The 25,489-nt window shown below is 34.3% G+C and overlaps 1 protein-coding gene across 3 annotated transcripts; it reads right to left on the bottom strand.

Moving 5' to 3' along the window:
• Positions 1–405: 405 nt before the first annotated feature.
• Positions 406–3,232, bottom strand: LOC126882793 (uncharacterized). Of its 3 annotated transcripts, none has more exons than XM_050647837.1 (2): positions 1,366–3,232; positions 406–1,254 (listed from the first exon to the last, which is right to left on the bottom strand). In XM_050647837.1, the coding sequence occupies exons 1-2, from the start codon at positions 3,152–3,154 to the stop codon at positions 452–454; spliced, it is 2,592 nt and encodes an 863-aa protein (XP_050503794.1). In that variant the 5' UTR covers positions 3,155–3,232; the 3' UTR covers positions 406–451. The 3 variants fall into 3 exon arrangements, with proteins under 3 accessions (XP_050503794.1, XP_050503795.1, XP_050503796.1); XM_050647838.1 differs by having other exon boundaries at positions 406–1,476; positions 1,699–3,232; XM_050647839.1 differs by having other exon boundaries at positions 1,699–3,232.
• Between the last annotated feature and the right edge of the window lie 22,257 nt (positions 3,233–25,489).

The raw sequence follows: 25,489 nt of genomic DNA, 5'->3' as shown, positions 1-25,489 counted from the left end.
AAAATTCAAAATATTAACAGGTGGATAAAAGCAAGAAAGAAAAACTGGAACGAACATGTAAATCGAATGGAACCAGATAGATTAGTGAATATCTGTAAAAACAACAAGCCGTATAGCAGAAGACCCGTTGGAAGGCCGCCGAAAAGGTGGAAAGACAATGTACAGTCAACAACAACTGAAACAGAATAAGAGGCAGACAAACAGGAGTAATCCTAGTCGCGCGAAGAAGAAGAAGAAGAAGAAGAAGGACTATCCACTACTTATTCTCAAATGTTCAAGCAAATCGATCCATTCTGTAAAAATTGAGAGGTGAAAAGCTTCGGTTCCTGGCCTATTAGGTGGGTGTACGAGTACGACCGACGACATCGTTTCTCACCGGCCATGGTTCGCTCCGTGCTATATACGTTTAATTCCTTAACGCAGACAATATTTTATTGTTTTTTGAATGACATCATGCATGTTTTTTACATAACAGACAAAGATCTGAAGAATACGCCTCTGGTAGAACATGCTTCTCGCTTAATTTGCGCTCACCACTTGTTCCACACTTGTCACAGCCTAAACTTGGTAGTTCCACTGACACTTTTTTGGATTTTGTAGAGGGATTTGCCATGGTTCCTTGGTCCCGATTGGATATGGGATTTAGTTCTTCTTTGGGTTTGTGTGCACTCTTTCTGCCACAACGTTCGCAGTTTAAAATTGGCATTTCCGCGGGTATTTCTTTGGATTTTGTAGAGGAATTATACTTAGTTTCTTCATTCTGTTTAGTTAACTTGTCTTCACTCTTTGTGCCGTCACAATATTGACAGCTTGAACTTGGTAGGATCACTGATAGTTCTTTGGATTTTGTAGAGGAAGTTTCCATTTTTTCCTGATCTTGATTGGGTTTTGGATTTAACTTATCTTTAGATGTGGGCTCACTTTTTGCACCGTCACAATATTCACAACCTAAGGATTTTGTAGAGGGATTTTTCATTGTCTCTTGATTTTGATTGGATTTTGGATTTACGTTATCTTTAGATTTATGCTCACTTTGTTTACCATCACAATTTTCACAGCCTAATGATTTTGTAGAGGAATTTTCCATTGTTTTTGGATTTTTATTGGATTTCGGATTTAACTTCTCTTCAGATTTTTGCTCATTTTTTCTACCGCCACAATATTCACAGTCTAAGGATTTTGTAGAGGAATTTCCCCGTGATTCTTGGTCTTGATTGGATTTTGGATTTAACTTTTCTTTAGATTTGGGCTCACCTTTTATACCGCCACAATATTCGCAGTCTACGGATTTTGTAGAAGGATTTTCCATTGTTTTTGTATTTTGATTGGATTTTGGAATGAACTTATCTTTAGATTTGTCCTCACTTTTTCTACCGCCACAATATTCACAGTCTAAGGATTTTGTAGAGGAATTTCCCCGTGATTCTTGGTCTTGATTGGATTTTGGATTTAACTTTTCTTTAGATTTGGGCTCACCTTTTATACCGCCACAATATTCGCAGTCTACGGATTTTGTAGAAGGATTTTCCATTGTTTTTGGATTTTGATTGGATTTTGGAATGAACTTATTTTTAGATTTGTCCTCACTTTTTCTACCGCCACAATATTCACAGTCTAAGGATTTTGTAGAGGAATTTCCCCGTGATTCTTGGTATTGATTGGATTTTGGATTTAACTTTTCTTTAGATTTGGGCTCACCTTTTATACCGCCACAATATTCGCAGTCTACGGATTTTGTAGAAGGATTTTCCATTGTTTTTGGATTTTGATTGGATTTTGGAATGAACTTATCTTTAGATTTGTCCTCACTTTTTCTACCGCCATAATATTCACAGTCTAAGGATTTTGTAGAGGAGTTTTCCCGTGACTCTTGATTTTGATTGGATTTTGGACTTAACTTCTCTTTAGATTTGAGCTTACTTTTTTTACCGTCACAATATTCACAGTCCAAACTTGGCTTTATCGCTGAAACTTTTTTGGATTTTGTAGTGGGATTTGCCATTGTTGCTTGATTTCGTTTGGGTACTGGATTTAACTTACCAGTTAGTGGTCTGTGCTCACTGTACTCATCGCAACAATTTTCATGATATTTTGATACTGTTTTGGATTTTGTAGAGGGACTTGCCACTCTGTCTTCATTCCGAATAAGTTTTGGTTTTGATTTGCCTTTTAATTTGGTTTCACTCTTTGTGCCGCCGCAATATTCACAGTCAAAATCTGGCATTGACGCTGAGATTTCTTTGGATTTGGTAGAGGGGTTTACCACCGTTCCTTGATTCCGTTTGGATATTAGATTTGACTTAGGTTTGGATTTATGTTCACTCTTCATGCCACAATATTCACAACTCAAAATTGGCAATTCTGCATATATTTCTTTGGTTGATTTTGTAGAGTGACTTGCCATTTTTTCGTCATTTCGTTTAAACCATGACTTAAACTTGTCTTTGAAGCTGGGCGCACAATCCTCATTATTTATATCACAATATTCACAGTCTAAATTTGGTATTACTGATGTGTCCTTCGTGTTGGCAGAGGGATTTACCATGGTTCCTTGATTTCTTTTAGATTTTGGATCTGACATACATTGGCTGCATTGCCCATAGTCCTGCATATAAGTACTAGTTTGAGTACTGCATGTATTTGAGTAAGGTAAATTGGTATTACAACCACAGTCTTGTACAAAACAATTATCAGTAGCCTCACATGCTCTGCTGACGGTGTAGGTATCTTGGGTGTAGGAATTTTGAAATGTATTCGGAGAAATATGATCTATGCATGGTATACCATTATGATAGTTCCTATTGTTAAAACCTTCGTATGCTGCATTTTGTGAAAAATAATGGTCTGGATCATTTAATCCATTTCTCTTTACCTCATACGGCATATGTCTGTTATAGTTTTGATTTAAAGGCTGTTGACAAGTAGGGCACCCATAAGTTTCTGGGTGTGATGGATCAGAAATCATATTACCTACATGTGATTGATACTGCATTGGATTGAAAACTCTGTACCAATTTGGAGATACTTGTTGCACATAGCTTCCACCCTGCTGGCAAGTAGGACAAAATAATCTGACGGTGGGTAATCCATTATTATTTGGCTGTTCGTCATAATAGCACATTTTTTTAGATTTATTTGCTAGGGTAACAGACATTTTAATTTTGGACCAAAATGTTATTAAACTACTTTAAAATGATTTAAGCTTATTTTATTTTGACATTTCTGACACTCACTTCTTTTTTTTTGGGAAAATTGGATAATGTGTTATAGAAACACAAAACACACAGCTCGGATTTATACCAGTTATTTTGCTTCTTCTTCGTTTAGTTTCTTGGCCTCCACCTCCAAAACTTGGCCAGTTTTCGTATTTATCTATAGATGGGAGGGAGGGAGTCCTTTTTTCAAAGGGGCTGGATTTTTCCATATTCCCTTCAATAAATTCGTTGTATTGTTCGGTTAATTATTATGCCTGTCATTTCACATTTGTCAAAATTGTATGTATCCTCTAAAGCAGAAACGCAGAAAGCATTAATATTCTGGTAAATTTTTTAACACCATCTCTTATATAAGATGGAAAAATAATCAAATTTTCCTTAAATATAGTATAAAACAATAAAGAAAAAATTTGAGGAGAGATATTCGACTTGGGGCCAATGTTCTATATTTTCTTGCTTCATAATTTACCAACTGTTTATCAACAGAAAAAACTTACTTTTCTTCTTGTTGTTCTTTTTATTGCCAAGAAAGTGAAAAAGAAGTAGATAAGTTTTCACATTGAACCTGTCCAAAGTCAGTTAGTAATAGGGCTTTTAATCGATCGTCATATGTTTCGAGCTTCTGTCATATGTTGTACAATCTGTGTATAATATTAATATACACGGATTATACGACATATGACAGATGCTCGAAACAAATTACTGTGACTACGCACTGATAAGATTCAGAAAATTCCCTAATCAATGGAAAGAATGATATGATATATGATCACAACCACACAATCACAATAGGGCTTTTCATTTACAGTCATTTAAGCTTCTGTCATATGTCGTATAATCCGTGTATATTAATATTATACACAGATTATACAACATATGACATAAACAACATATGTACAAGACCACAGGCCGATCAGTGGCGGATCCAGAAATTATTTGGGGGGGGGTCATGGATCTTGAGGGAGATGTAATTACTAATTCTCTGATGAAAGGTCCCCTAGAATAAGTGGGTTTAAAATGGGCCTAATTTTTTTTTTGTTTGGCGGCTCTCGGCTCTTTTTTAGGATTATTGAATTGATATTTATTTTCGTCTAGCGGGGGCTCATGACCCCTGTGACACTCCCCTTGGATCCGCCACTGAGGCCGATAGCAGTAAATTAACATGCATGTGCATCAGAGAATAATAGCTATTTGTATAACAAGGGAGGAAAGTGCTAATTTTCCTCCCGAGAATGAAGTTTACTGCCCGACGCGTAGCGGAGGGCAGTAATCATTCAAGGGAGGAGAAGGTACTTTACTCCGATGTTATACATATGGTTTTTCCACCTTCCTCAAATAACAAGTCATTTTTTCATTTTTACTTAATTTATTTATGTAACTAACCAACAAAATTTATTAGAACTAAAACTAACAAGTAGGTACAATACAACTGTCAACTGTCAAATATAAGTCAAATTATTAATGTAAAAATTGTTAAATCAGAATAACAATTTACTGTTTTTTACCATTCTGCAAAATACAGAGTGTTTTTAAATAAACGTTAAAATGTATAGATACTTACGTAATAGAAAATATATATTGTACAGGGCGTCAATAAGTTATATTTCATGAATGAAATACCATAACGTCAGTTTTACTTTTCCTTCCTAGAGAGGAAAAATATTTTCCTCCCTAGGGAGGAAAAGTACAACTTTGCTACAATCAGGTCCGGAAAGGTATACTTTGCTACAATCAGGTCCGGAAAGGTATACTTTGCTAGAATCAGGTCCGGAAAGGTATACTTTCGGTAGAGGTAGGTGGAAAAATAGTTATTTATGTATCAAGGGCGTAAAATAGGCGTTTATGGACCGCGACGTGTAAGTAAGAGCCCGAGCCGATAGGCGAGGGCTATTAACACGTAAGGTCCATAAACGCTGTTTACGCCCGAAATACATACAAATTTTTATGCACGACTGTTTTAATGATGATTTATTAATAAAGAGACAATCCTCAATACAATACAATCAATAGACGATCCTCAGCAACTTTGCTGGCTAACGCAGGTGAGGATATCCTTAACATAAATCGACATGCTGGTTGGAAGTCTACATCAGTAGCGGAAGGATATATTAAGATTCCATGTCAAATAAAATGAAAATCGCCCAAAAACTTGTCAATGCTGATATACCATCTACAAGTTGCTCAGATTGCAGTCCAAATTTATATGGTGATTCTTTTGGGCATGCACCTTCCATAATCCACAAATCATACGGAGTTATTGGAAGTTCATAGCAACTTACAACAGAGCAAAGTAGCAAATCCTAACATTTCTATAAATAATTGTTCAAATTGTGTTATAAATATAAAATTGTAGATGTAGGAAACTTATGTTTGATTGTTAAAGTAATAATTCCTTTATTAAAATAAAATACAATAAATAAAAACTTTGTGTTTCACTAACTACACCCACCATCTAACATTACCGTCCTGTGGGCGGTAAAGAAGCCCACGGGCGCTAAAGTGCCACTTTACCCCCGCCAAATGTATACATAATATGGACTTTACCACCCGGTCGTGCATAAAAACCATATACATATTATAAATAACGTGTGTCAAGAACTGTAGCAACGTGCAAACCGCCATGAAAGTCATAAACTATTTAAGAAAGTTAAAATATTTTGCCTAAAAGTTCAAGCCACAATTTCAAGCCATTTAAGAGCAAAATAGAGAAGTGAAAACCGACATAGACAGCATTGCATAACCCTGGAAAAATTACTTCTCAGAATTACATAAAGACACCCTTATTTTTACCATTTCTGCATATGCAGGTAAAACATGGGCTCTCAAAAAATCGATAAATGTGAGATCGAAGCCTCCGACATGTGGTTCTACAAAGAATTCTACACATATCCTGGTCAGAACACAGAACCAACCTGTCAATTCTGGAAGAGCTTCATATCAAAAGCTATTAGAAAAAGTAAATTGAGCATACCTAAATATGAGATATTAAGGCTCATAATGCAAGGTAAAATTAACGGTAAACGATCCACAGGTAGAAGAAGAATTTCCTGCATGAGAAACATAAGAGAGTGGTATAGTAGCAGCGCAGTAGATCCTTTCAGAGCAGCCGCCAATAAAGTATGGATAGCTGTGATGATAGCCAATTTCCGATAGGCGAAGGAACTACAACAAGAAGAAAATTACTTCTAGTACATAGCCAGAAGAACGGGGACTATGAAATTATTGATAGTAGAAGGAAAGATAACAGGCTCAAGATCAAGAGGACGATCTTTAACACTATGGACAGACCAAATGAAGACACGAAGAAGAAGGTTGGGAAAGTAACTACATAAAGCCGTCCATGTAGCACAAGATCGCAGCAAATGAAGAAGCAAGCTAACATTATTAAGTTACCTATCACCCCGCCCTCGCAAGAGCTCAACGAATAAAGAGGAAATATAGGCCAATAAGCTTACTGTCAGTAAACTCTTTCAGCGAGATTGCTGAAAGAGTGATACTGCAAGGCTCGAAGAGGAAACCGAAAGACTACATGTCTACAGGTGTTACCAGAGGCCCAATTAAGATTTACAGCCAAACATCCAAGAAAACATCAGTTACTCAGGCTAACAGAATATATGGCAGCACGCCTATTCAATGTCGAAATTTTGAAAACAGAAGTACCACAGGGAACTGTTCTGTCTCCGCTGATGTATGATATATACACAGCCGATGCCCCAAAACACCAGACGCCATGATCAGCCTTTATGCGCACGATACGTCAATCGTGTCCAAGCACAGAAACGAAGACATTTCTTTCCCGAAAATTTCTCATGAAGGCCATAAGAATACATTCGGGTTTTCAAATGAAGCAAAGTACATCGCGGTGACCACGAACAAGGAATTCACCTTCATTTCCCATATTACAAGAACAATACAAAATACTAAAATGGTACAAGCTAATATAATAAAACGAACTGGGAGAAGAAGCAAATTAACATTCAGAACAAAGACAAGGCTTATCAACAGCATTATACTCCCCTTCCTGACATACGCATCTCTCGCATAGGGAGAGACCTACAAGACGCACCATGAGCACTATGAGAAGCAACGAACGGCTCTTGATATGGATTCTCGGACAATGAAAAGACATAAAGACGACAAGAAAAAGAAGACCATAGGACTAAAGCGCCTCACGCTGTTTTAGACCTCTCTCAAGAAGTAGTCTCGTTTCCCAAGATTCTCAGACGACAAGCATTATTATAAGAGTATCCTCTCAAAGCGCATCAGTGTGCTATGAAAAGGTTATGTAGAGTAGAAGTGTCTAGAGAGAGAGAGAGTATTGTGGCTAGGATGCTTAGTCATAGTCCTAGATCTACTTGGATCAGTCCTTCTCATTCCAATGAATTGTATGCCTCATTCAGCTCGGGGATTACTATTGGGTGTGTTTGTGTGTATTATTTATGTGCTTATCCACAATAAAAAGAAATATAAAAAATACTGACCAAAAAATGTTCTATTAGATAACTACTGTCCATCACGCATGAATTTAGGAAAACCTTTGATTTTCTAGTCCAAACGTTTAGTTGCCCAGTGATCATAAAACGTTGAAAGATGGCGCCGACACAAGAAAAATCGAGTAGTAAATAGTTACTAAATCGATGACACATTATGTATGTAGCTAAAATGCATCCAATGTTGCACTCACAATGTTCGAAAATAACTTTTACCTCGATTTTTACGCTGGTTGATATGACAAGACAGAAGACAGCAAAAGTGATGCGCTAACTGACGGTGTCTATTTCAAAAGTTTTGATTTACGGCCTGCCTGTTGAAACGCTCTACAGAGTGTCAGAGTGATATATGCCATTTCATTTCGGCTGCTGAACACGGAATTTATGAAGAACGTCACCGAAAAAGGCCGGAAGGGCTTTATGGATATTTTATGTAGACGTTATTGCGCGTACTTAGTCTTTGCAGAAATTCACGATTGCATCCATCTTTCAAATGCTAAAAGTGTAACCGATGCAATAAAACAGTAAATAACTTAATACACAAGAGTTATTTTCAGTGGTACAAAAAAGCTATTTAACCCTCAATCGGTACCGCTTCTGAATTTCTCGCCATAGGTATAATACCGTGTTCCATTTTATCTAACATAGGTACTAATGTTCTCGCCTATTTAAGGCATTTTGCTACTTACCTGTATTTTTTGGTATATTTGGTTCTTTTCAATAAGTGTTAAGTATATTTATCAGTAAATATTCATATATTGAAACAACGATTAACTCCACAGGAGATTACTTCCAGGAAATCAAAATCAGAATAGAAAAGGCTAAAGCAAATTTCAGCAAAATGCGAAGAGTACTGTGCACAAAAGATTTAAAGTTGAAACTAAGATTTAGGTTGGGGGTGCTACATTTTCTAGACTTTGTTTTATGGAATGGAAGCTTGGAACTTTAGTCCGACTTCGATCGATGCAAAAACTGGAATCATTCGAGTTGTGCGTATATATAAAAAAAAATCTAAAAATATCGTGAACAGATTACGTCACAAACAAGGTTCTGAGTAGGGATGGCGGTTGTTGACAAAAAAACGGTTTTCGGTTATACCGGTTTTTTTACTTACGGTTTAACCTGGCGGTTATAACCGGTGAAAAAAAACCTGTTACCTATTCCAAAAACCGGTTTTTAGTTTTTTTAATCAACAGCAAACGCTCAATAGGTCAAAATGTTACATTTATATTGCACTTTATTTTGCTCAATTTTCCTCCCGAAAAATTCCCCAACCAGTTTAACGTGAGTTCAACCTAAAAATTTTCCCAGAGGCGCTTTCAAATTATCCTAAAATTGGGCGAAAGTACCCTAAATCTGGCAACTCTGATTCGTCGCTCTGTGTAGACGTGGTCGGCGTGTATTGTGCTGTCAATAATTAGGATATTCCCAAAAGTGATGATCCTACCGATCTACCGAAATGTCCCTTGGATCTACAGAGTTTAAAAAAATATCCAAATGCACTTATATTTTACTCAAAAATAAATTCGATAACCCAATTCATCTTTTATTTCTATTACCATCAAAAAAAATTCAGTATCTAGTATAAATACTATTAAACGTTTGTATGATAATAGGTACCTTTTCCTAAGAATTATCTATTGTTTAAAAATTATATAATGGAGATTCCTAATCGTATTTCGGTATTCACAATCATAACACATCATAATTAACATAAGAGTCTCAAAAGTACATACTGAAGTATAAACAATAAGGTGATGGTTGGAATATCGATTCCAAGCAGATCTATTAATGTGCACTTTAAGTTGATTATGAAACCGGGCGTAAATATGCTTAATTTGTTAGGCCACTGTTGCTCTCAGCGCCTCAAATATGTTCATCGTTTGAGCTTGGTGTTTGTATTGCTGTAGTAAATAATTTGTGAAATCAGCCAGCAATATTGAGTAAAAGCAAAAAACAGTTAAATACCAACGGTTCTTCCTTCATCCTGTCCACCATAGCAACATCTACTTTTGTTAGATTATAGAATGAGAATGTTACAACTGAAGGTCTCATTGCATCACCACTTTCTGAATCATTGTCATTATCTTCGTGTGACGTAGACATCAGACATCATCAACACATATGTGTTAGGTTTTGGTATGTACGAAGTAAAAAGGCATTCATTGAGAACGGCTTCCCAAGCAAACATGCTGCTATTTCGTTTTCTTATTTTAGTAGATATACCTATATGCTTCAGGTAGGTATTGCTCTTTCTTTCTGTTTATTACTTCTTCAACTTCATCTGACCACCATAACATATTGTTTTTTTTTTCGGTTTTTTTAAGCCTGCGCTGCTTTATTTATACTCTCTGTTATGTTATTTATTATGTTATCTAATATAATATTAAACTGAATAATTTCTGCAATTTAGATGATATTTATAGGACTTCCACAAAATAATGAATGATGTCTATAAAATAAAGAAACATCTCTTTTTAGACTACTTGAAATCTATTTTTGTACCAATTGCAAAAAAGGGGCGCCAACAAGTGTGATTAAGATAGATTGTCACGCTAATAACACATGTGTCAAAATTGATCCATTACCATTAAATAAAAACAATGTTAAACACGATGTGAACATTGAGCATTTTTTTTAGCAAGGGACTATGAACTCTAAAACTTTTTTGTTGTGCTTGAATGATGTAAAAAATAGAAACCAAAGTTTGACTGATTAGCTTGGTAGATTTAGATTAGGTTAAGACTTAATTTGAAATGTACATATAGAAAAGGTTAATAAAAAAATAACTGGGAACCTGGATTTCAGAAAATAATGATCAAACAACAGACATAGGGCCTCTGCAATAAAAACCTTAGATTGCAACTGACAGTAAGAGCTCTGGGATGCTACGTATTTTCAATGCTGCAATATGGACTTGAAAGCTGGAAATTAAAGCAAGAACACATAAATAAGCTAGTCATTTGCAGTGTGATGTTACACACAGAAGGATGCTTAGAATAGCATGGACACATAAGAAAATGAACACAGAAGTATTGCGAGAAATGTGGGGCAAAGAATACGAAATAATAAACACAATAAAAATAAGAAAGTTACAATATCTTGGCCACGTAATTCGGGAACAGCAGTATGAAATGCTAAAACTTATAATACAGGAAAAGATAAGAGGAGGAAGGAGAGTATCATGAGTCATGGTTGAAAATTTTGAGGGATTGGTTTAAAAGTGTATTTAATAAAGGAATATGTTTGTCAAGAAAGAAAATGCACAGCATGCCTTGTCTATATATTACAAAGGCTGTAACAAGGTCCATAAAACTCAAAAATCTTGTCTGATACAGACCATATCCAAGTTACAAACATTGTACTGTTTTCCTTATTTTTCTGTACCTTCAAAACAGAAGATTAGTCTTTTCTCGGAAGACAGTTGCAAACTATCGGACGATAAATTGACAGTAAGTTTAAAATCGTTTTGTTTATATTTTTCTATGTTATTTATTTAATGCTACAATCTAGTCAAAGACTATAGATTGTAGCATTAAATGCAGCAACTGTTTAATTTGAAAAAAGACTAATAGTCCATTCTCTCACGGGTTTTGCTCTAAATTTTAAAGAACCGCTTGGATTGACATGAAATTTGGCATACGCATAGCTTACATGTCAAAGAAAAAAAGTGATATTGTGCCGATGTGTGTTTTTGCCCTGGGGGTGACTTTCCAGAGGGGGTGAAAAAATATATGTCCAAAATAAGTCCGGAAATGGGTAAACTGACTAATTTTAAGTAACTTTTGTTCTATAGAGCTTTTTCGCCAAGTCAACACTTTTCGAGTTATTTGCGAGTGAATATGTTCATTTTTCAACAAAATAACCACATTTTTAGACGGTTTTTCGCAAATAACTCAAAAAGTAAGTACTTTGTCGAAAAAAACGTTCTTAGCAAAAATATAGCCTATAAAAAAGTAAAAAGAATGGTGTAAGCGTTAGGTCTCTGGATCTCGTAGAACCAGAGTTATAGCCAATGAAAATAGATTCATATTCACCAAATTTCAAATAGAATATTTCGACGTGAAATATCCAAAAAATTAAGCACTTTTCTAGGGAAAACCCATTATAACTTTTTTAAAGTGTTTAAAAAAGCTTTATTTCTGTTTTTACAAAAAGTTTCTAGCATTAAATTTAAGCAAGTTACGCTCAAAATAAAGTTGGTCCCTTTTGTTTTTGCAAAAAAAAATTGGGAAGACCACCCCCTAATTAGCAACTTAAATGTAATTAATCGTTACCGCTCCACAAATTATTTTACTTATGATGTGTTTATATGATCTGTAAGTTTCATCGATTCAAAGTGCTTATTTTTGAAAAAATTTGGTTTCAAAGTAAAAATTTTAAAAATTTAAATTTTGAAAAATATGCTTTTTTTCAAAATAACTTAAAAATTTTTAGAGATACCAAAAATCTTGAAAAACAAAAAAAGTCAGATTTGCTTTTCTGAATATCATGTATTTTTTTGTTTTTCTCTTAGACAAAAATTGATTAAGATTTGGTGTTTCTAAATTTGCATACATTCGTGATCAGTGACTCGTTCAACCCCTTTTAACTACAGCCCTTTAAACAATAAGGACTTTGAACCGATGAAACTTACAGGTCATATAAACAATATATACACGAGTCAAGAAACTTGTGAAGTCGTAACGATTAAGTTCATTTAAGATACTAATTAGGGGGTGATTTTCTCGATTTTTTTACCAAAACCAAAAGGGACCAGCTTTATTTTGAGCTTAACTTGTTTAATTTTGATGCTAGAAATTTTTTTATAAAACAAAAATGTAGCTTTTTTTAAACGCTGTAAATAAGTTTTAATGAGTTTTCCCCGAAATGTGCTTCATTTTTGGTTATTTCACCTTAAAATATTCCATTTGGAATTTGATGAATATGAACCTATTTTTCATTAGCTATAACTCTGCTTCTACTAGGTGTGGAGACGTGATATATACACCATTTTTTTAAATTTTTTACAGGCTATATTTTTGCTAAAAATGTTTTTTCGACAAAATACTTACTATTTGAGTTATTTGCGAAAAACGTCTAAAAGCGTGGTTATTTTGTTGAAAAAATGAACATATTCACTGCCAAATAACTCAAAAAGTATTGACTTAGTGAAAAAACTCTATAGAACAAAAGTTACTTAAAATTAGCCAGTTTATCCATTTCCTGACTTTTTTTGAACGAATATTTTTTCACCCCCAAGAGGGGGTGAAAACCACCCCCAGGCCAAAAGCACATATCGGCACAATATCACTTTTTTCTTTGACTTATTAGCTATGTGTATGCCAAATTTCATGCCAATCCAAGCGGTTCTTTAAAATTTAGAGGTTTTGCAATATTTTACCGTTAAAGAACGGACTATAAGTTTTCACTCTAATGGCATATAAAACAACATAATGCTATTCTACATCCCACCAGAATGAAAACAATTGAAAATGGTTATTCATTTTTGTTTAATTTGAATTTAATAAATTTAATCTAGGAATCACCCAGTGGTGTATTCTTAGCTTTTTCTAATTTTTAAATCAATTTTTTCTTGTGCGGCAATCACAATAATTTTTCCACTTAATTTGCACTATGCATTGCACTAACTCATATTATGGCCTTTTCCTCTTGAATCTTCTTTTTTGGCTAGAGTTATCCAGAAGCTAAATTGATTCGACGTTTTGGTGCTGGCCTTCCTTCGTGTCTGCAAGCGACACATTTTTGTATTTCCTTATCAACATACCCCACTCCTTAGGTTTCTGTGGATATCTTGGTTGCGGAAGTACCAAGGTGCATTAACAATGATCCTCAATGCTGTATTTTGGAAAATCGGAATTATTTTAATATCAGTTTTTTTTGGTACAACCCCACAGTTGGATGCCACACGTCCACTTACTTTTAGAATCTGCTTGTAGAGTAAGAGCTTGTTATGAACTGAGAAGGCTAAGTGTCTCAGAAGCCATACATCTTTTTGAATCTGATACCCAATTCTTCCCATTTTTGAAGTTATACTTCTTTACGCGCGATATGAGGGTGAATTTTTATATGTTAAAACCTATGATCCGGGCGCATGCGCATTATAACTTTGTTCTGATTGGATGTTCAAATGACATGTCAAAAATTATCCAATATGGCAGCTGTAGCACAGCTGTGGTGTGGACGGTTGACGATTTGGTTATGTAATGTATGGTTGTTGCGTGTTAAAATTTGTGGGATGAGAAACAACAAAGGTTAGTTAATAGTTATACTGCCTTTTTGAAGTTATACTTCTTTAGGCGCGATTTCATTGAGGGTGAAATTTTAGTAATCTGCGCACACAGGCAGTATGGAGTTCGTTACTAAATGTTTTAATTTATGTATTTATCAGTCCAGAAAAGGTGTGGAAAGAATATATTAGTGTTTTTAAATATATTTTTCTACAAACGTGTTAAAAATGCAATTTATAGCACTCCATAGGAGCGTTAAAACTGCTACTTTAAAGCACCGGTGCTTTAAAAATTTTAAGGCACTGCAGTTAAAAGTGAATTGTCAAATTGTGAAACGACAAAATATTTATATTTCATTTAGTAACATTAATAGATATTAATAATACCTATTTACGAATGTTTCTTCTAAAATTTAGGAATATATTAATTGTATAATACATTTAAGTATGTAGTAATTTTCTTTACAATTTTTACTTACCAATTTGTTTTGTTTATACCTAATATCGCCGTTGTCTAGCAAGTGTCTGCGTAGATTAGCGGTATGTGTATTTAGCTACGGACCCGTTAGTACTTGGTTCGATTTCCACATAAGGAATTTTTTTTTGTTTATTATTAATGGTTATTGACATCTTAGACTATTATTATATGGACTTATAAATGATTAAAAATAATTAAAATAATTAATCGGGATGTTGCCTAACTATTTACCGGGTTGCAAATTTATAATAATTGCCTATTTCAAAATGCACTTTTGAAATGAATTTTTCTTATGCACAAATGCAATTTCAGATTTCTTATTCATTACAATAGTTCACAAAATTTCCTGACATTCTCACGAATCCAACGCACCAAACTGCATTAAAATCCGTCTTACTGTGCCAAAAATCGAGAGTAAGGCCTTTTTTTTGCTTCAATGCCTCGACTAATTCGGCCAGAGATCGAGAGGTCGTGAGTTCGAATCCAGTGCAATCCTATACTTTTTTTTATTTTTTTGAAAGCGGTAAGCACAAAATTAGTTTGGTGTTTAAAAAAAATTAAAACAAACTGTTTAAAGTATATTTATTTTTAAGAAATCATATAATAGAAGTATAACTTCTTACGTGCGTACAAAGTACACGCACATTCTTTTTTCTTTACATGTGCTTTCCAGTTCAGCTTTGGATTATGGTTAGACCTAGATATTTTGCTACATTAACATATAGAATTTCATGTCCGTTTATAATTACAGGTTTTTGTTCATCACGTTTGTTAGTAAATTCTATATGAACCGATTTTACTTCATTTAGGTAAATTTTCCACTTCCTGATCCACTTATGGAATTTATTGACTGAATTTTGTAGACTAATAGTTGAGTCACTTGGGAATATTAAATAGTGAACCGGCTCCAGGACACTACTCTGCGGAACACCCGTTTTAATTTTAATGAGGCTAGAATAAGATTTATCTTGTTTGACCTTAAAATGTCTGTCAGATAGATATGATTTGTTTATAGATATACATAATATATCAGATAGATATACCTATTCTTTTTTTTAAACCAGAAGGAGTAAACTAAAAAAAAAGACAGATTTACACCCAAGAAAGTCACTAAAAAAGTCACCAAATACATCTTCTATTTTGGTTGATCATATCGGCCTTTGACGGTAATCCATACATATTATAAAATATTATACTAATACGTCGCTAAAGAGTTCTAAAGACAACTGTGTTTTATATAGAAGTAGACTAAAAATATAAAAATATCAAAAGCAATAGAAATACTTAAAGGGGTACGATAGAGATGCATTTTGTCACCACTGCTATTTAATGTATAAAGTGAAAGCATCTGCCAGGAAGCCCTTTTGCAAACAAATGAAGGAATCGTAATCAATGGAGAGGTTGTAAATAATATTCGATACGCGGACGACACTGTACTAGTTCACTGCAAGAACAGTAGAAGAATTACAACGATTACTTACAAATATAAATATTGCTTGCAACAATTATGGCATAAACATTAACATCAAAAAAACCAAGTATATGGTCTTCAGTAAAATCCTGACATAACCAGCACATATTAGTATAAACGGCATTCAAATTGAAAAAGTATCAAGTTACAAATACTTGGGAACTTTAATAAACGAAACTGGAGACCAAAACACTAAAATAAAAAGACGTATCGAAATTGCCAGGGCCACCTTCATAAAGATGAGAAAATTCTTCTGCAACAGAGATATAAACATCCCTCTACGATTAAGAATGCTAAGAGGCTACGTATTTTACACGCTATTATACGGTGTAGAGGCCTGGACTCTCAAATAGAACAACATAAAAAATATTGAAAGTTTCGAGATGTGGTGCTACCGTCGAATGCTGAAGATAAGTTGGGTTTAAAGAATCACAAACTTTGAAGTAATACGAAGGATAGGAAGAGACCCAGAAATTTTGTTAACGATAAAATGAAGAAAAATCGAGTGTTTGGGTCACCTGATGAGAGGTCATAAATACGCATTAATTGAAAATATAATGCAAGGAAAAATAGAAGGAAAACGGAATCCAGGCCGTAGAATAATGTCATGGTTGCGGAATTTGAGAGAGTGGTTTAGCCACACCACTAATCAACTTTTTAGATCAGCTACAAACAAGGTCAGGATAGCACTGATGATTTCCAATCTCCGATAGGAGTGGCACAAGAAGAAGAAGACTAAAAATCTAAAAATTAAAGGAATAAAGCAGAACCACACAAAAAATCACCGATATAACTTAATTAACCTATGAAATGCCAGTAGTGTCAAAATTTCATAAATGCCATTAGTGTCAAAATTTGATAACAGTGTAGTAAATTTGCCTGAGGTTGGACCAATTACAGACAAACATTACGGAGCGATAAATTTGAATTACTCCTCTTGGTTTAAAAACAGACCATAGTATTTTTAAATTATTATTGGCATTATCTTTTATACAGAATATTATAATTTAACATAAGTATGACGGTTTTAATCTGTTTTATTTAATTTTACTAAATCAGTTCGGAAGCTTCGACTATATTAAATTTATTGATTTCGGCTTTTCCTATCTTTGTTCTGAAAGAAAATAACGTTTCAAAATAGTTTTTTAATTATGAACTCGATGCCTTCCGTTATTTCCCAATGATTTCACATATCATTTCAAATTAAAACTGAGATATAGGAATAGATCTTCGGCGAGAGATGGGTCCAAAATATTGATTATATTCTCCCACACTTCTGCAACATAACAGTATCTCGTTTGTATTATATAAATTCAATAAGTAATTCAAATTATCGAATTTTAAAATTTTCTCAATTTTTTCTCATTGAAGATTTTTGAAAAAAAAATTGATCTTATGGTTCTATTTTCTTCTGAAGCTCCTTTGATTATCTCTTTATAACAATAATTGGATCATCCCTCTATAAGTTAACATCAAAAGCTAAGCACTAAATAGGGAACTTGCACATTTTTTTTATTACATAATAATGTTCAGTTTTGTTTAAAAATGAGATTTCCAAAATTTCACGCTTCAAAAACTCGTAATAACTTAGGAATACATATTTAAAATCTTCTGCGGTATAAAATAGTTCAAACGACCCGTGACGTCACATAGTTTTACATTAGTTATTACTATGGTTATATTTCGCTGTGTCTAGGTACACGCTAACGTGTACGCAAATAAAAAAGTTAGTTACACGCGAATTAAACTTCATCAAGTTGGTGACGTCATTATTTAGCGTGCGCAGTGACTGTATATTTTGGTACATGCTATTTTGATATGTTTAGTGTTTGTTTGAGAGAAAAATATTTGTTAAGAGAAGGGAAGCATAAATATTCAGATGTTTCGAACTTAATTGTAATAAATCAATGTACATATATATTATAAATTTAGGTTAGCAAAGTAAATATATGTATTTAGTTGACATGACACGTACAAAATATTGTTAAAATAATTTTTATACGTAAGTTAATTATTATAATCAACTATTCTAAATGGGAAATAAGCCACAATTTAACTAAAAAGATGATTTTATTAACGTTTCGACGTCCAAATCGGATGTCATTGTCAAAATACAAAAATTAGTCAGATTAAATAAATTATTAGAAAAATTTTTTTACTAAGCAACAACATTTTTGTTTAATTTAATAATATTTTGTATTTTGACAACGACGTCCGATTTAGACGTCGAAACGTTAATAAAATAATTTTTTTAGTTAAATTGTGGCTTAGTTCCTATTTAGAATAGTTAATTACAAAAATACCACAAGGAAATAGCTTCAGAACAAGTTAATTATTATTGTGAAAGCTTTAGGCCTTCCTTTTTTTTAATTTTGGACGGTAATACTATTTCACTTATAACTAAAAAAATATATATTAATTTATAGTCTCTTCTTCATACTGTTTTAAAATGTTGTTAAACTTATTAAAACAACTAAATAATTGTCCACACTGCATAGTTAATTTAAAAACAAACACTAAACAAATAAAAAATAAGAAATCTCTTTACTAATCAATATTAAAATTAAAGTGTAAACACAACGCGATTAAACAAATTCCAACACTCTGACACTCTACTTTTTTATTTGCGTACACGTTAGCGTGTACCTAGACACAGCGTTATATTTAGGTATATTCTTCTTCTCATTCTTTAGTTTATTGGCCTCCACCTACTTGGGTATTTGGCCAGCTCGTCGTCGGGGAAAAAAGGAAAAATATTTATATTCTAATGACATTTATCGTATGTCGTTGTAATAATATATACCAGTTTGTTGTTTTCACCCAATTTTGAAAAAATGTGAAATCTTTGTATTATCCACGTCCGTCTGTCCGTCCGTCTGTCTGTAATCACAACTCCTCCGTCAATATACCAGCTAGAAAGACAAATGAGGTGTCAAATGAAAGCTGATAATCCAAGGATGGTACTAAAGGTGAGATATTTGACCTTGGCGGTCTGTCCGACCGCGGATATAACTCCTCCATCATTATACCAGGTAGAATGACAAATGAGGTGTCAAATGAAAGCTTATAATCCAAGGATGGTACTAAAGGTGAGATATTTGACATAGGCTGTCTTTCCGTCGGTCCGTACGACCGCGAATATAACTCCTCCGTCATTATACCAGGTAGAATGACAAATGAGGTGTCAAATGAAAGCTTATAATCCAAGGATGGTACTAAAGGTGAGATATTTGACTTAGGCTGTCTGTGCGTCGGTCCCTCCGACCGCGAATATAACTCCTCCATTATTATACCAGCTTGAATGATAAATGAGGTGTCAAATAAAAGCTTATAATTCAAGGATGGTACTAAAGGTGAGATATTTGACCTAAGCTGTCTTTCCGTCGGTCCGTACGACCGCGAATATAACTTCTCCGTCATTATACCAGGTAGAATGACAAATGAGGTGTCAAATGAAAGCTTATAATCCAAGGATGGTACTAAAGGTGAGATATTTGACTTAGGCGGTCTGTGCGTCGGTCCCTCCGACCGGGAATGTAACTCCTCCGTCATTATACCAGGTAGAATGACAAATGAGGTATCAAATGAAAGCTGATAATCCAAGGATGGTACTAAAGGTGCGATATTTGACCTTGGCGGTCTGTGCGACCGCGAATATAACTCCTCCATCATTATACCAGGTAGAATGACAAATGAGGTGTCAAATGAAAGCGTATAATCCAAGAATGGTACTACAGGTGAGATATTTGACCTAGGCTGTCTTTCCGTCGGTCCGTACGACCGCGAATATAGCTTCTCCGTCATTATACCAGGTAGAATGACAAATGAGGTGTCAAATGAAATCTGATAATCCAAGAATGGTACTAAAGGTGAGATATTTGACCCAGGCTGTCTTTCCGTCGGTCCGTACGACCGGGAATATAACCCCTCCGTCATTATACCATGTAGAATGACAAATGAGGTGTCAAATGAAAGCTGATAATCCAAGGATGGTACTAAAGGTGAGATATTTGACCTAGGCGGTCTGTCCGTCGGTCCGTCCGACCGCGAATATAACTCCTCCATCATTATACCAGCTAGAATGATAAATGAGGTGTCAAATGAAAGCTTATAATCCAAGGATGGTACTAAAGGTGAGATATTTTACCTAGGCAATCTTTCTGTCGGTCCGTACGACCGGGAATGTAACTCCTCCGTCATTATACCGGGTAGAATGACAAATGAGGTGACAAATGTCAAAGTTTAGTAAAAATGACTCAAAATTAGTAAATTCGTATATCAATCCACGCAAAGTTACTCGTAAAATTCAAATATCGTCTTCCAGTTCTACTTTCGATTACTTTGGGTGAAAACCTAGGACTTACGAAGTCCAATTACTTGTTGAGATTGGAGTTTGATACAGTTTTTGAAGGAAAGGAAAGAACGTTTACTATTGAAAATAAAACCATTTTGTAAAAGTACAAATTTTCTATGAATAGTTCAAACGATCAAAAACACTTTTAACGTCACATAACTGTATTTTTTACTGACGTTTATAATGTCTAATTTAAAATTATATATACAATTGGTGTAGAATGTAAACATACAACGGAGTGCGTCACGACGTCTTTTGGGGTGGCTGGTATAAGTTGAATTTTTAGTCGTCTTTGGGGGCCAAACTAAAGACAAACAAAACTTTTTTATCTTTGATACAGGTTCTAAATTATGTTCTGTTGTGATTTATAACATTTTTTTCGAATTTAAAATTTTATGCAAGTTCCCTATTCTGAGAAATGATAACTTAGTCATAGAATACTTTAACATTTAAATAGTCATAGAATAACGGACTTTTTTAGCTAAATAATGCGATAATTAACGACATTAGACGCTAGTGTGGCCCTAGCATAAAGAATGTATTAACCACAGACAGATCCCATGGCACTGCGAAGTCAAATCACAATATTTCATTCATCATTATTCTTCTTATTTCCATCCCAAAATCTCCACGAACTCTTTCTATTCCCGCTTTTTTTCTTTCAGTATGAGTATGTCCATGGAATTATAGTTAATATAACAGTTAATTTCCAAAAAATATATTAATAAAAAAATGAAATGCCACAAAAAAGTAGCTTCAGAATCATTTAAATACCTTCCCCCTTCCCTTTATACATTGAAGTAACTTTTGGTAACTGGTTACCTTCCAGCTCTGCTTTCGCTTGAGTTTATTTTGGAGAGAGACAAAAATATATCGTTTTTATTTCGGTCATGAAAATAAATGAGTTTTGATTTAGCAAAGATTTGATGCCGCCTTTCCGACGTGAAAAAATATAAAAAGATGGAAGTTAATTATTACGGAATCTATTTTTGCTCCTCGTGATATTTTTATTTCAAGTATATTGAGGTTTACTTTTTTTAATGTTATTGAAAACTTACGATAACTCAAATCATTTGAATCAGATGAGTATCGAAGTTTCCGAATATATTTTTAATAAACAATACTCAACACAGCTCAACGTATACTTCTATACTTAATCAAAGCGACGTTTTTTAATATCTCTGCATTATTGCACCTGATACTTCAAAGATACCAAAGGACTGGAATGCCATTATTACAATTCCGATTTTTAAGAATATTTAAAGAAGATATCCGGATAATTCTGTGAAACATGATATTGAAGCTATTCACAAGCCTCCCAAGGACAAATTGGAAGCATAGTTAGAGATCAAAGAAGCACAACTTAGAAAGGGTGACTTTCTAATTCTAACTTTAGTAAGAATAGGTGGACAACGGACGCAGTATTATTTATGAAACAATATAAATAGTCAACATATAAAATATGTACATATGCTTCGCGGATATATAGCAAAGCATTTGACAGAGTCAAACTTAACGATAATATTATAGAAACTAGGGTAAAAAGGAGTCCCGGCCAAAAATCTGGGAAATCCTGAAACAAATGAATAACAACAATAACACGACAATAACAAACGAAACGTATACCAACGCCAGGAGAAATCAGAGAGGGGGATAAGCTCAGCAGACTGTGTGTCTTAGTCCATGTAGAGTTGTCTATCTTCCATCGAACGAGTCCCAAGTGGTGGATAGGGGAACGCCCTAACCCCTAACTGGTCCTAGGACCGGTAGCTAGGTGGAAAATAAAATGCCACCTGTGAACTAAAATAGACTTATGCCCGTATTTATAGTCGAGTCTCAAGACCTCGTCGAGCCTCAAGACCGACCTTAAATAAAAGTTGTGTTAAGTTTACACACAAATTTTATTCAAGGTCGGTATCGAGACCCGACGAGGTCTTGAGACTCAACTATAAATACGGACATTAGGCATGGCAACCTTAACAGACAAGTCCCAGGTCTTTGAAGTTTGGGAGTTGCCACCAAACTCTTCCTGTAAAAAATCATATATTACGGAAGATCAGGAGCGATTGACTGAACGGAATTTACGACGATACTCGTTAAAGGAAAAATGGAATTAAGATTAGGAACAAAGAATACTTAAACTCTGTACCAAGCTGTAACACTCACATTGTTACTAGACATAGCGCACATACAAGGTAGATGTTTTGGTTTAAAGCTTAGTATATCTAATTTGTTTGATTGGCCCAAAAAATCTAAAAATATATGTTCCAGAGCAAAAAAACATGATCTTTTGTATTTGTTTAAAAAAATTGTTTAAACAATTTCTGCCCAAAAATTCCGCCCGGCACCCTTCTGATTTGTTTAAAGGGGACATTTTTGAATAGGAATCCATAAAGAAACCGAATCAGAAATTTTTTCCAGACGGGAGCGGTCTCACCGCATGGACTATAATGTAAAAAAATAAAATAGAATAATTATTAAACGTTGTCTATTGTATTTAATTTCCACTGTATATTATGTAACTCAGTTAAAACCCTTGCATTCAACAACTTTAGAGTTTAATAATTAGATAATACTAGTTTAGTTAAAAGATAAAGTGTTTCTTATTGTAAATAATTGACATTTTATCAGTTGGTTTAAAATTATTCAATATTTCAATAGATTTCAGAAAACATTAGGTACAAATCATTTTTCTTAGGTGCAATAATTACATTTTAGGAATTAAACCATGGTTTCTTAAGTAAAAGTTAGAATTTATGGAAAATTTCGAGCCCTAATCCAAAACCTTAATTCAGATAATAGCAAAAATGCCACATTATTAAAGCAAGAAATAATTATTTTGCAAAGGTACCTTTGGGATGTCAACAACCCTAAAAATCACACCTCAAATAGCAAATAAACAAGGGGTTCGATTAGGTTAAATTTCCACAGTCACAAGCAAGTTCTACTCCACGTTGCTAGATCATTTAAATTTATGAAAATAAAAATCACTTATATGGAGAACAATGTAATTTTTTTTGGAGACGGTTAACTTTAGAAAAAACATGTTATAGCACATTTTGTTCTAAATTGTGTATTAAATCCATACCTTAAACTTAAAAGAACGCACTATTTTCGGGGACACCCTGTATATGCAATTCCTTGTACAAAATTCAAATCATTCAGTTATTTCATCTACTACCAAAAGGCTTTCGATAATATACGTCATAGTCTTCTTCCCACCAAATACGCCCCCATGTAGCGACCCCAAATGGGGTCGCGTAGCAAAATTCTGGGGTCGCGTGAGATTTTATTTATATTTATATTATATTTGTATGGGGTAGACTGGGCAATCATACATGAGGGTAGTGGATGAAAAAAGTTTAAGAAGCTCTGTTCTAGTGGAATAAACATGAAAAATGTCCAAAAATGAAAATTATATAGGTATTTATTTTAAGGTTATGATCAACTTTTACATTTTTAATAAAAAAATTTAATTAAGTCTAACTGTATTGCCCTATTAATATTTTTTAGAAAATTTAGCTACAAGAAGCGTAGAGGAACATACCTACCATAAAAAACAAATTAAAATTTTTATTTTTGGATTATTAACGAAACTCAATGCACGCATATCTTTGGTCGATTTTATTTTTTCACCTATTCTTATTTTCGTCACTTTTAATTTTGATTCTGCGGCCAACTTTAAATCTTGTTTCGGTTAGATTTATTCTTTCCTGTCGGCAGTGTACCTCAAGCGTAAAAACTGTCAACGATTTCTTTTGAAATGAGTCACTGATTTTTGTTAGCGTCCACTAATTTTCAACGATTTTCTTAAATTAACGATTTGACTGTAACAAAATATATGTAGGCTGGTTAAGCGATTTGGAAAAAATATCTGGTAATTTAATTAACAAAAATAAATGTCCTACCTGACTAAATTAGTTAACAATGAAGATGTTTTCGTTAATATTAGAGAAATCATTATAAATTACTAAATTCTGAATGGTTCTCCTCATTAGATATACCAACCGTAAATGCGCAGTAGTCTGATGCAGAGGATCTCCAATCGTACACAAGCATAATATTATGATTCTTTAATACTCCAGGGAACAGGCCCGATTCTATAAATGGGCACGCTGGGCACGTGCCCAGGGGCGCACGAGCCTGGGGGCGCCAAGAGGGCGCAAGAAAAAAAATAATAAAAAAAATAAAAATTTTAATAATAGTTTAAAATAAACAAATATTTTCTGGAGATCGCAGCAAATTGTAAACAAAAACTACGAATAGCGATTTAATCATTGGGAGGGTATCAGCGTAAAATACACCACCACAACCCGACCTCAACGCCGCGCCCGCGCCGGTCCTAGACGACGGAACAAAGCGGAAGCGCGCCGCTCTACATGTGTCTATTTTTAGTCCGCCCGCCTCCCCCCACCATCCTCACCACAACATCCCTTTTGTCTCTTGACTCCACAGTCAGGTATTAGACACTGGACAGTCTATTGTGGCGTGGTCTTTCCACGGTTGCGCTGTTTGTTTACGTGCATCGTGCATCAGTTCTTTCAGTCGAGCGCTTCGCTGCTTCTTTTTTGATGTGATTGGTGACTAGTGAGTGTAGTAGGCTACTATGAGTGAGAAAAAGAAACCTAGTGGCGCTGAATTCCGTAAACGTGCAAATCAGAGAATAGCGCAAGAGGCGATCTTCCTAAAAAAGGTTCCTAGAATAAGTAATTTCTTTAACGTTGTATCTGATGTTCATACGAGTCAACATAATTCTAATGACAAAAATGTTGACACTCAAAAAAGCTTGCCTCAAAATGAAGCTTCTGCCTCATCATGTTCAGATAACATAAATCCAGCTTCAAATGATCAGAATTTTTGTTCAGCTTCTGAACTATCCTTACCATCCACCACATCTCGTACACATCATTCGCCTAGTAGGCCTAAGCAGGTTACCGTAGAACCACTAAACCCATATTCTAGAAATAGTTTTGATTTTACACTAGATGATCCGGCCACTTGGGACACAAAAAACGATGAACAAGTTCTTCAAATAATCAATTCAAATGTCAAGCAAGATTTGCAAGCAGATTTTTCAAAGTCAGAACGGTACTATAAAAATGATGTTAAAAAAAACCGTAAGCTTTCAGTAAATTTGTTTTCAGGCGAAATCCCGAACGGAGAACGTTTTAGAAGAGATTGGCTTTTGTATTCAAAATCCACTGGTTGTGTATTTTGCATTCCATGTCTTCTCTTTCAACCAGAAAATAAAA

This window comes from Diabrotica virgifera, chromosome 3 (genome assembly GCF_917563875.1).
Source record: "Diabrotica virgifera virgifera chromosome 3, PGI_DIABVI_V3a".
Taxonomy (NCBI): domain Eukaryota; kingdom Metazoa; phylum Arthropoda; class Insecta; order Coleoptera; family Chrysomelidae; genus Diabrotica; species Diabrotica virgifera.
The sequence above is the reverse complement of the archived record's forward strand: the minus strand, read 5'-3'. Positions and strand labels throughout refer to the sequence as shown.